The 12434-nt window shown below is 34.4% G+C and overlaps 2 protein-coding genes across 2 annotated transcripts; both read left to right on the forward strand.

Annotated features, from left to right (window-relative positions):
• Nucleotides 1–2123: 2123 nt before the first annotated feature.
• Nucleotides 2124–6395, forward strand: LOC135841152 (cuticle protein 8-like). The gene is made up of 2 exons (XM_065357980.1): nucleotides 2124–2319; nucleotides 5379–6395. Exons 1-2 carry the CDS (start codon nucleotides 2281–2283, stop codon nucleotides 6198–6200), a joined length of 861 nt encoding a protein of 286 aa, XP_065214052.1. The 5' UTR covers nucleotides 2124–2280; the 3' UTR covers nucleotides 6201–6395.
• Nucleotides 6396–10526: 4131 nt separating this feature from the next.
• LOC135840368 (uncharacterized) lies at nucleotides 10527–12200 on the forward strand. Its single transcript, XM_065356861.1, has 3 exons — nucleotides 10527–10961; nucleotides 11048–11250; nucleotides 11350–12200. The coding sequence occupies exons 1-3, from the start codon at nucleotides 10567–10569 to the stop codon at nucleotides 12012–12014; spliced, it is 1263 nt and encodes a 420-aa protein (XP_065212933.1). The 5' UTR covers nucleotides 10527–10566; the 3' UTR covers nucleotides 12015–12200.
• The last annotated feature ends 234 nt before the right edge of the window (nucleotides 12201–12434 follow it).

A 12434-nucleotide genomic window follows, 5' to 3' on the forward strand; every position in this document is an offset into this window, starting at 1 on the left:
TAAAAAAATTTAAATCAAAACACCAAATTTGTCTGTAAAAAAGTACGGGAATGAAACATGAAAATATAAAAATAAGTACAGTTCATTAAATTCCACTTCTTTTTCAACGAGAAACCGAAAAAACGTGTTTTTTTTAGGAAATTGGAGATGAAAAAAAACGTTGAAAAAAAAAACACATTAAAAAACTGTTTAAAATACTGTTTTTTTTGTCAAAAATTTATATTAAACGTGTTATAAACATGTTTGAAACATTTTTGTTTTGAACATGTACGTACAACTCTGCTACAAACCAAAGACTTAAAAAAAACTTCGCATCCCAGCGACAACATAATATATACATCATGTTCTAATTTTTTTTTTCAACTTTGATGCAAAAAATTGAGCATCCTTTCCGCATGACCTATACCTAACGTACCTAAGTTGGAAAACATTTTGAAATGAAAACACTTTTCTAATGCTAAAAATTTTTTACTCATACAATCTTGTTAATTTCTCATTTATTAAAATGTTTTCTAGCGAGAAATTTAGCAAGTTGTAAAAGTAATGATGTTGAAAAAATGTTGAAAACATACTTTCGATGCTAAAAAATTGATATTTTCCAAAATTGAAACAAATTACAGTCTACAGATTTTTGAGAAAAATCTTCAAAATTTCATTTCGTACATTTTTCATTTTAAGAAATGAGACAATAGATTGGAAAATATGAGGGGGTGCATGGAGCTTGACTTGAGAGATATGTGACAAAATTAATGCTTTTTGCCTCACCTCTTCATCGATGAATCTTTGAAATTTTGATCTAGAAATGTTAAGGGAAAAACTTCAAATTCACAAATTCACCATTAAAAATACTACGAAAGCTGAAAACTTGAAAAAAAAACTGTTGGTAGTTATTTTAATCTTGAACGAAGGCAAATTTCACAGTATCAATTTTATTTGAAATTTTTTTCCTTTCAAAATGACTCATTGAAATTTTTACGAACATCCCTTCACATTTTACATAGGTACAATTTACTCACATTGCAAAATAAAATAACACAGGGATACCACTCCAGTTGATTACCACGTTAACAATACGACTCAATAGTCACCACTTCCCAGCTCTTTTTTCATCTCATTGATTCATCTTCATTAACCTTTCCTTTGAAACATATTTTTCTCACAGGACATATAACTCGATACCCTATACTTACGTATCACCAATCAAAGTTCAAACAAACGATAAACATTTTTAACACTTTGATTCATGTTTAATAAACCGTAACATCGTAAATACCGCTATTATAAATTTATTTTTCAAAAAAAAAATCCATCCTAACGACACATATCGGCGCATCGTATAATACCAATTACCCATAGCACAATTGAGATTCCCTTCTTACAATCGGATAGTTGAACAAATCAGGCGTATTAAATGACGCCCATTTCTCCACGTACCCTTTGACACTATTAAAAATGCGGGTTCGCCAATACGAGATGACATTATCTGGCGATACATCTATCGAAAACATAGCACACATATCGGTGTTATGCAATTTCCATCTGGATGCATATAAACTACTCGCATACTAACTCGTCAACATGTAAAATTAATTCCTCTTCGAGATACCGTGCCAGTCTTGTTGACGATAGATAGACGTGTGAAATATCACTTATGGAAAAAATTCGTTTTCTGAACACGTAAATGGTAATGAAAAGTAATTAATCCTTAACCCTCGAATACTCATCAATGTCTCGACCTTGGTATCGAAAAATTTCTTTCGTAAATTTTTCACAACAATCGACCATCTAGGTAATGAAATATCTTACGATCATGAATTACACACATTCTAATTAATAAATTTTTTTTTTTGGTAAACAGTTACAAAGCTGTTATAAGGTAATTTGTACATTGTCACGTACAGGATCCATAGCATCGTCATATTTACACACGCACGTAAGTATAGGTATAGGTATTTGATAAGCTGCTACTGGAAAGATTAATGCATCGTTATTTTTCTCTTACTCCCTTCAATTCGCCCAAAAACCTTCCAAAATATGAATTGTGTAACGAAGAATTACACTCTCATGGTCGATATACGTCCTTAATACGGTTATACGATCCATGTACCTATAAAAAGCTTCTTGCTAGACCATTTTCAGCATCATCGCTTCAACAGCCAGCAACAGGTTCGCGTATTTTATATTCGCTGCTGTGCGTAGTTTTGTTTTTATTTTTCGTACGTCGAGTTGTATTCTGGTTTAGAAGAAGCAGACCAATTTTTCCAAAATCATATCGCTACGATGCTGAACAGAAAGTACGCTATGGATTATACTAGAAAGGTGAGTAAAATATTCCAATGTATTTAAAATAATCTTCAATTTTACTAGCAATATTTCTGAATTACCTGCGTATTATCAAACAAATTAATTAGAAATTACTTTGCATAAAATGTGATAAGAATTTCAAAAAAGTTATCAAGTTGAAATTGCGTTTACCTACATCAAATTTCACATTACTTAATTGGCAAAAAGAGTGGTTACAGCTTAATACTATTTTTTTTTTTTTTTTTTTGAAAAATCGCCTGTTTCTATCATAAACAATGAAAAAAATGTAACAAAAAAATTAAAATCGCGTTTTTTGCATTTTTATGGAAAATTTGAAAATTTAATGGTGGTAATAAAAGATGTTTTACAAAGTAAGAGGAAAACAAATCAAATATTTTCACTTAATTCAAAATTCAAAAATTGCCCTAGACACATTTTAGACATGAAAACTTTGAAAACAGATCAAATATTTCCATCCCATTCTTCCCAATATTCGACCATCAAATGAATTCGGTGATTGCAAGAGAGTTTTTGATTTTTACTGATTGGTTGCTTTCAAATTTTTTTACAACCTGAACTGTAAACACATAATAATACCTACAAAAATGGTGCATGGACCACACGTTCTGAATCCAAAAATTGTATTCATGGTAGATGGCGTGCCAAAAAAATATCCTGAACATAAAGTTGAAAAAAACATAAGAAAATGTCGGTGGTTAGTTGGTTACCCACCAGTGGGCAAAAAGTAATAATAAAAATTGCAAAAAAAAAATCTATCAAAATATCGTGAGAATTGCTTGAAATGTTCCAAAGCAGCTCTGAATAACGCAAATTGACAAAATTGTGAAACACATAACCAAAAAATGGATTTCTTGTTGTCTTAATTTCATGATTTCATTTTTTATTCGCTTGGTGGCACATTTAGGAACGTGTCATACAAAAATATTCGAAAGAAAAACATCAAAATCAGTCCACAAGAAAGAAGCTGCAGGCAAAATTGTCTCACAGTCTCTCAAAATTCATTTGAATGAAGTTTCGAAAGGTTTAAAAATACCTACCTTTCTTAGTAAAATTTCAAGAGTGGAATTTCATTTTTTGGGTATTTTCGAAAATTTGAACGTCATTATTTATCAAGCAAACTCGGAATATAATTGAATCATGGTATGAAAGCTGAAATTTGGTTTACATTCCATTTTTGATCATGTGAATCAATTGGTTGCGGTTTGGAGCCATTCTAGGGCTTCTAGAGAATTTCTAAAATTTCCAGATCTTAACAAATACCATAAAAATGTAATGTTCATCACAGAAATTAATTTTGGGAATCGTGTCTTTGAGTTTATCAAAGAAGTGAGAGAAATATATAATTAATTCGAGTCTATAGAAGCTGAATTTGATTTGGGGCCATTTTCAAGGGTAGATAGTTTGAAAGCAGAAAACTCCAAAAATTCGTCAGAAGCTCCAGAACGACTAAAAATCATCACCAATCGATAGAAGAGGGGTCAATACCGATGTATGAATCAAATTCCAACTGCTCGTCCCATTTTGATCATAAATTCTGAATTATTCATAAGAAATGAAACAAACTTAATGTCAAAAAAATTCGTTTAGAGTCAAAACTAAAATTCGATAACCTACTTTTTTGATTTTTCTCCAACAGTTGAGAGGAACATAAATGAGAAAAAAAATGAAACCAGCCTTCTTTTTGTGACCCCTTTTGCCGTCTGCATATTGAACATAGAGATCAAATTGGTACAAAACTCCATTTTTAGAACATGAAAACACGTCTTGCACTTTTCATTTCAAAATTTGAGAGTTGCATCTCTCTTTGAAAATTTGATTTACACTTCATGTTCATTGTCTAATTAAAGAAAAACTTCACGAATTGGAGATTGAAAAAGTGCCGACACTCCGGCAAAATATTTTGGAAATTTAGAAATTGAAAAATTTACTGTTGAATTTTCAAACGAAATCCCTTGGTTAAATCTTAAAATACAAGTTGGAAATTAAAGCAGCGTCAAATTCAATATTTAACGTTTTAGAAGGAGGGGGAAAAATTCAAAATTGCAGAAAGCCATCAGGGTCCTAGAAAAAAAAAAGAAACGCATCCATTTTTGATGCTAAGAATAAAAATGCCTATTAATACTGCAAAATTTAATCGTTGTAATAGAGCAACAATTTCTGTCACTCGAGCAATAATGTTAAGCAATATTCTGAGTCAGTTAGGTACACACAAGCATAGAGGTGCGAGTGCATGAAAACAATTTGTTTGATATTTACTTCTCGTCTCACCAGTAATAAAACCAAAATTTGAGCTGCTTAAAAATTGATTTTTCGATTTTTGGAAAAATTTTGGAAAGGTCAAAATTGACCGTTTTTGGCAAATCATGCTGAAGAAATATAATTATTATTTACTCAGAAAAATGATGAAAAATAATCCTGAAATCAATATCAAATTCCTAGTACTGAAATTAGTTTTTTTCGGTCATTCTGAAGCCTTCAGCGCAAATTTCTCCAGAAAGTGTGAAATGCAATTAAGGCAGCTAACATGAATTGTCAAAAATTGACCAAAATCCAAAAATTAATTTAGGAGGCTGAAATTTTGGTTATGGAGGTTTCAGACTATGCTGTTTCCAACAATCATAGCTCCGTTCAAATCAGAAGTCGACGCTTGGAGAGATTTTCTTGTTGATGCATAAATAATTTTTTTTCTCTCCAAAAAAAGCACTTCATCATTGGTACGATTTTTGGTGCTCAATAAAACAGATGAAATCGAATTAAATTTTTTTTATAAAATCAAAATTCCAATACCTATTTTAAAATATTTTTAGACAAATGGATTTTTTATGATGGGGAAGGCTGGGTTCTTTCATTTTAGTAATCTAATCTAGTAAAGTAGGTAATAATAATGAAGGCTTCAAGATTTCAAACACTACTTCAACTCTAAAAAACTTCACAATATCGTCAGTTCAAGAGATTTTTTTTGGTACTCAATTAAAAAATTACCACCACTTTCTCTATACTCTAAAAAAAAATCACTAGGTACTTCAATTAATCCATCTGTTCACTTTACACAGCTCGCACTACTCCTCGTCCTGCCACTGATCGCCGGCCAAGTCCTGCCAGAAAAACCAGCCGCCGAAGAAGCCCCAGCCAGCTACAATTTCGAATACCACGTCAACAATCCGGAAACCGGGGACATAAAATCGCAAAACGAGATCCGCGAGGGAGACGTCGTTCACGGTCAATACGCTCTGGTCGAACCCGACGGCAGTGTGAGATCGGTCGAGTACACCGCCGATGACCAAAATGGCTTCAGAGCTGTTGTGCACAGATCAGGCGAACCATCTGGAGCAAACGCTTTGCCCAAAGCACTCTTATCCTCTCTATCTTCCGAATCACCTCAAACATCTACCGATGAAATCCCCTACATACCGGAATTGGACTCGAACAAACAACCAGATTTATCGCCAGCGCCAGTGCCAGTGACCAGCGTACCTTCTACGACAGCAAAAGCTCCAGAAGTGAAATCAGTATCTATTACTCCTAAATCATCTTCGTCTGTTTCCAGCGGCGTATCGACCACTACCTTGATTCCTCCATTGGTCAATCCTTACTTGTATCCTTATTATAAATACCCAGCTGCTGCTAATCCCTTGGCTTTGTACAATTTGTACAAGAATCATCCTCTTTACAAGTACTCTCTTTTGCATCCGGCTCATCCGGCTAATCCTTTGTCGCCTTTACATCCTGCTCATCCGGCCAATGCTCTGTCTCCGTTACATCCTGCAGCTTTACCATATAGTGCTTTACATCCAGCTTCACCTTACAGTGCGTTACATCCGGCTCATCCTTATAGCGCATTGCATCCACTGTACAATCCTTTGTACCATGTCTAAGGTTACCTATATCTTACCCAAAGCGATTCCTAAGATACTCCCCCCTTATCTCCTTAAAATCTAAGTCATATTTAGCCATATTATTTTCATCTACTCGTATCTTCATTAGGGTAGATATTTTATCATTATTTAGAAGCATTTTTATGTAAAATTTCAACCAAAAAAAAAAATACACGTTGATGATTTTGCAAACCACTTTGTGTAAGGTGCGTACTGCATCTGGTATTTATTGCTTTTCAAAGCAGCCAAATTGAAAAGGCATCTTTTCCAGCGGTCGACTGGCAATTTGAACACGTAATTTATTACTCCGCACCGTATTCGAGTTTAATTCGTAATTAGGGACAGTTGGGTCTAAGTTACATGTGTTTTAATGGGTATAAAGCACGACGATGGTAATATATGGGAAGCGGATAAGTGGATATAAGACGTAAGAAGCAACGTTTGTCCCTTGGACGGGCTCGTTGTCGTAATTTACCAGCAACAAATTAAATTGTGTTTGGTCTTGGCGCGTTGAAATTTATAGGAGCCTAGGACGACAATAAATTTATTCTGGTTCGTTTCGGATTTTGATTAGTTTAATTAGTCGTTAATTTATAAGAGTAGAATTCGACGATACTCCGGTTAGGTGAAGTACGACTTTCTCAATGTAACGCGTGATTCATGACATCGAAGGGAGAGAAGTTCTTCTTTGCGAGTCATCTAGCCTTTGGCGAAATAAACAAACCGAGTATACCCCTATGCAACCCTATATACTGCCTCTTGTGACCGACTTTTAAATACGTAACGTATGAACGTATATGCAAGTGTATTGGGTTTGGCTCGAAAGACCTCGGCTATTATGAATAGTTAATCGGATAATAATGAAAATAAGCCCAGCATTGCGGATGAAAAACAGGTAAGAGCTTTGCAGAACAACCCAACAATTTGAATATGTATTTAAATTCGTAGTCTATTATAATAAGATGAATAAGGTGTTTCGTAATTCAATAGCTTCATTTTTCACAATTATCTTAAACCCCTCTTCCTCCACTGGAATTTTAATCAATATTGGATTTTTGAAAATTACACGTGAAAATCGCCAGACTTAAAGTACAAGCTGCCTACATCAACTTTTTCATTTCAACCAATTTTTTGAAAATTCAGATCACTACAGTGGCTAAAAAACCACAATATTCTTGAAATGAATAAGGTAAAGAACCCAAATGACCACCTTGAGTTGTTTTTTTTAGATACTTACTTAAATGCAATCTAGCAAACCATAGATGACATTTATGGGCTTCAATCAGAACAGAGAATCGCATCTATATTGAACGCCTCATTTTCGAAAAATGAATCAAATAATTTTACGCTACCCTCATTCATTATTGGTCAAGGATTGATTGGAGTTAGCTGAAAAATTTATTGTTTAGGTGGGGGCAGAGGCACTGTAGGGGTGTGAATGAGGGTAGCGTAAAATTGGATGTCATATTCGTGTTCGGAGGGTTTGATTCATATGGAAACGACAACAACATTATGAAAATATCAAAACTTTTAAAATAGTATAAATTGAAGTGGGGGCAGAGGCACTGGAGGGGTGTGGATGAAGGTAGCATTAAATTTGACGTCATATTCGTGTTCGAGGTATTCGAGTCATATGAAAATGACACCAACATTATGAAAATAGCTCAACCATTAATACAGTAAAAATTGAGGTGGGGGCAGAAGCACCGGAGGGGTGTGGATGAGGATAGCATAAAATTTGACTTCATATTCGTGTTCGGGGTGTTTGATTCATATGAGAACGACACCAATATTATTATACAGCTCAATTTTTATAATGTAATAGTAAAAATTGAGGTGGGGGCAGAGGCCCTGGAGGGGTGTGGTTGAGGGTAGCATTAAATTGGACGTCATATTCGTGTTCGGGAGGTTCGATTCATATGGAAACGACACCTCGTTTACCAAAAACAATAATTTACACCAGAATTCATTTTTACCCCCTCTTTGACCACGACCCACCAAAAATTTTTTTTTGAAAAAAATATGTTTTTTGGGAGTCGAAAACACATTTAAAAATGCTATTCCCATTTTTGTGCAGAATCATGATCATTGCTAAAACGGGCGAACAAAGCCAAAAAACGTCATTGGGGGGGGGGAGATATAGGGGAGGGGGTGAAAATTTTTGAGGGGATACCTCTTATGGATGTTTACAACATACCAAAAAATTGAAAAAAACTGTTCACATGGGGCTGAGAAAAAAATTTCTATTGTAATTTCATAAAAGGGGGGATTTCTCAAAAACGGGGGGGGGGGTCTGGGGGTCTGAAACTTTCGTGACGGAAAGTGCTCAAGGGTACCCACCTTCCATGCAAATATCAACCCTGAAGCTCTCGGGGGCAAATTCGCCATACTTATCCACCTATAGCCTTTATTCATGAAGAAATTGATTACTTCGCAGAATTAAAAAAATGGTAAATTTAATCAAAATTCACACGAAGAACCAAATTAATAATTTGAAATGTACGATAATTGTTTAAAATTTTTTTAGGAAAAACAGCGAAGGAGAATTACAATATTAGATGAAATTTTAGGTGCCGAAATGCATTTTTCGATTTCTGGTGAAATTTCAAAAATCAGATTTTTGACCAAAAATTGGAAAAAATTCAAAATCTTACCAAATTGATCCACTAAGCTCAGATTAGGCACGCGTCCTATTTTCGAACGATTTTAAACTATTTCGAGCAGTTCTGGAACGGAACCTCCAGCAAATTTTAAGGAGTTGAAATTTCTGCCAAGTATGTAATACTATCCAATAAAGTGGAGAAGCTAACATTTACTTTGAACATTAATTTCAACATTCTGAGTCGATTGGAGGTGACTTCAAGCCGTCCTGGAGCCTCTGGCAAGTTTTTGGAAATTCCATGGTGCTAAAAAAATTGAACTGAACAAATTTTAAGACTTTTTTTTCAAAAACTGAAATTTTCAGAAAATTGCTTGAGCCTTAAAACTGCTTGAAACCTGCTCCAATTGGTTCAACATGTTGAAATTGAGGTATAAATTACGTATAAAGTACATTACATATTTTAGGTTCTCAACTTTGTTGCATAAAATTTTGTGAAAATGTCTTTAAAAAATTGCTGGAGATTTCAAGAACTGCTCAAAATGGTTCACTGTTTCCAATCGATTTGAGAAGAAGTCGAAAATAAAGTACACACTGAATTTCAGCTTTCTAGATCAACTTGGTCAACTTGGTAACATTTTTCATTTCTTTCACATTTTTGACCCAAAGAATTCGACTTTCAAAAATTTGCCAAAAATATCTACAAAAAAAGAACTTATTTGGGTATTTAAAGCTGAAGTTATTCATATTACTGAGTAATAATGGATAAAACATTGAACACTTCAGTAGAGATCCCTGAACAGCAACCCATCACTGGGAAGACCCAAAGACAAAGAGACCATTTGAACGTATTAAATAATTCGATTAACTCGTCCTTAAACTCTTCGGTAAACTCCTTTGTCGGTGGTAATTCAATTCAAAACTATACTCATTTGTTAAATTTGTCCAACGTTGATTCGTCTGTAACCTCTGATAATTTTAACTCATCGTCTTTGTGCTTCAATTCGTTAATAAATTCGTCCAACGGTAAAAATAAAAAAAAATCATCTTTCGATTCCCCTCGTAAACCAGGTTAATAAAAATAAAAACTCGAATTTGAACACTGGTATCGATGAAAAACAAATTATTAGTTTTGTTAATTACCTAGTTAATTCGACTAAAAACGTCTGGAATTCGTTCTCCGATAAAAATTCGCCTTCTTTGGTAAATTCTACTCCTTCGAAAAAAACTTGTTCTTCGATAAAGTAAATCAGAAAAGAAAAAATACAAAACAAGGGTCTTCTGGTAATTCGAATAGTGGTTCTAGTGCGTAGCCAACGAAAAAGTAGGTACCTATATTATGTACATCAAATTCTTGCAGTTATTTTTTTTTTTAAAAAAAAAGGAAAACAGTAAGTGGTAAATTTTAACTCGATTGAATTTCTTTGAAAGAAAGTTCGCATTTTATGTCTTAAGCAACGAACATTTCGCAGAAAAATGCCCACGTAAGGGAGCAAAATGTTCAATATACTGTATAAGACTTGATCGACAATGGTCGAGTGCTACATGCGGCAACTAGCAACTGGCAACTCGGCAAAAATGTCAACCTACATAACGAGCAACCGAGCAACTAGCAACTTCTCCAGCAACTAAAACCGTGAATACTTTGTTAAAAGCCAAAATAAAAAGTAATAATAATTGATATCACAAATTCATTCATGTAAACAACTAATAATCAGTTGAAAAAATATTCCATTTTCGTGTCAGTTACAATTTTTGAATAATAAAATGAGTAATTTCATTTATCCTGAATCCGAAGATGTTGTTGCTCGTCGAATCATTACTCACGGGAGTAGTGGAAAGCGTTTAAAACTAAGCATAGAAGTAGAACTTTGTGACTCTGACGATGAATTTGACGAGTGGTTCCTGGAATCAATTCCTGAAAAAATTGGAATCCGTCCAAGGAGCCTTTGGGTGAATCCTTTGAATATGACTCGTATAAATGATGGCGAATACGTCAGAATCTGTCTTCCGCTGCGAAAATACCCAGAAAGATTCTTCCAATACTACAGAATGACAATATCTACTCACGATTTCATATTAAAAAGTATTAAAGAATCGATTACAAAACATTCACCTAGAACAGGTATATCACCAGGAGAGCGATTAGCGGTAACTATTCGGTAAATGATTATAATTTTCACAATTCACCAAGTATTTGTCTATACTGACTCACAAGTCCACTCAAAGTATAATTTTCTCTGTCTAGATACCTCTCCACTGGAATGTCATTTGAATCAATCGCTCAATCGTTTTTAATGGACGGGTACACTGTAGGAAACATTGTACATGAAGTGTGTGAAAAAATTTATGAACACCTAAGCCCAGTGCATATGGCAGTTCCATCAAAGCAAGATTTTAAACTGATCGCTGCGGAGTACAATAGATTATGGAACTTCCCAAATTGTGTTGGTAAGTGAGTACAAAACTTTCATTCGTGTAATATAGGTATACATATGTATTTTTCTCAAGTAGGTACTCAACATCTCGTGTTTTTTTTTATTTCAACAGGATCCCTCGATGGGAAGGATATAAGAATTAAACGCCCTGAAGAAAGTGGTTCCATCGTGTTGCAAGCTGTAGCGGATGCCCATTATAGATTCATTTTTATCGATGTTGGAGCATATGGAAAACAGAGCGATGGCGGCATTTTTGCAGCTAGTACTTTGAGTAAATTCATCGATGATAGAAGTAATTTTCCATCAGATTATCCTGTTATGGAAGGATTAGATGTTCGTCTACCTTACTGCTTTTTGTGTGACGACGCATATCCATTAAAGAGTAACATGATGAAGCCTTTTTCTGGTCGAAATCTAAGTGCAGAGCAAAACATCTACAACAGACGATTGTCACGAGCTAGAAGGTGTGTAGAATGTGCCTTTGGTATTCTTGCAAACAAGTGGAGACTGTTTTTAAAAGCTATTGAAACGAAAAAAGAAAACTCAACGGAAAACATTGTTAAAGCAGCTTGCGTTCTTCACAACGTAGTTATAGATCGTGAAGGTATTGATGAGAAGTTACTGAGTGCTGTTGTAAGAAAAATACAAGCCAACGAATCGAAAAATAATTCGTTGAAATCAGGGCGCCGATACAATCACAGCTCAAATTCGGCTGTACTGATTAGAAATTGCTGGATGAAGTATTTCAGCAGTCCTGCAGGATCTGTGCCTTCGTAAAATAACCTTGAGCAATTTTGTAAACTTGAGGATCGAATTTATGGTTTTCACACGAGATATTTGTCCTACTGTATTGAAAAAATGTAATTAAAATATATGCCGCAAAATGTTATCTGTAATTATTGTAGTACTTGAAAATTTAATTTATTATATGTATTATGCTGCAAAATGGAATCTGTAAGGGTCATTCCATGTCAATTCGACCAGAAAAATGCGATTTTGGAAGTCATGTCTATCGATTTCGCTCACATTATTTTACGATATCTACCCACCCAGTAAGTAAGAAACCCGCAATCAGTTTGGTCCCAGCCCCCTCACGGGGCGAGTGGGGGGGGGCTTCCATTATTTTCACATTGTCTCGAGGTACTCAACTTCAGCAGCGCATTCCTCAAAAACTATGATACTTATTACTTACTCTTA

Source organism: Planococcus citri, chromosome 3, assembly GCF_950023065.1.
Source record: "Planococcus citri chromosome 3, ihPlaCitr1.1, whole genome shotgun sequence".
Taxonomy (NCBI): domain Eukaryota; kingdom Metazoa; phylum Arthropoda; class Insecta; order Hemiptera; family Pseudococcidae; genus Planococcus; species Planococcus citri.

Coding starts and splice junctions, on each gene's coding strand:
- LOC135841152 (XM_065357980.1), top strand. CDS start 2,281: ATGCTGAACAGAAAGTACGCTATGGATTATACTAGAAAG. Junction 2,320..5,378: donor CTATGGATTATACTAGAAAG/GTGAGTAAAATA, acceptor CACTTTACACAG/CTCGCACTACTCCTCGTCCT.
- LOC135840368 (XM_065356861.1), top strand. CDS start 10,567: ATGAGTAATTTCATTTATCCTGAATCCGAAGATGTTGTTGCTCGTCGA. Junction 10,962..11,047: donor CGATTAGCGGTAACTATTCG/GTAAATGATTAT, acceptor TTCTCTGTCTAG/ATACCTCTCCACTGGAATGT. Junction 11,251..11,349: donor GAACTTCCCAAATTGTGTTG/GTAAGTGAGTAC, acceptor TTATTTCAACAG/GATCCCTCGATGGGAAGGAT.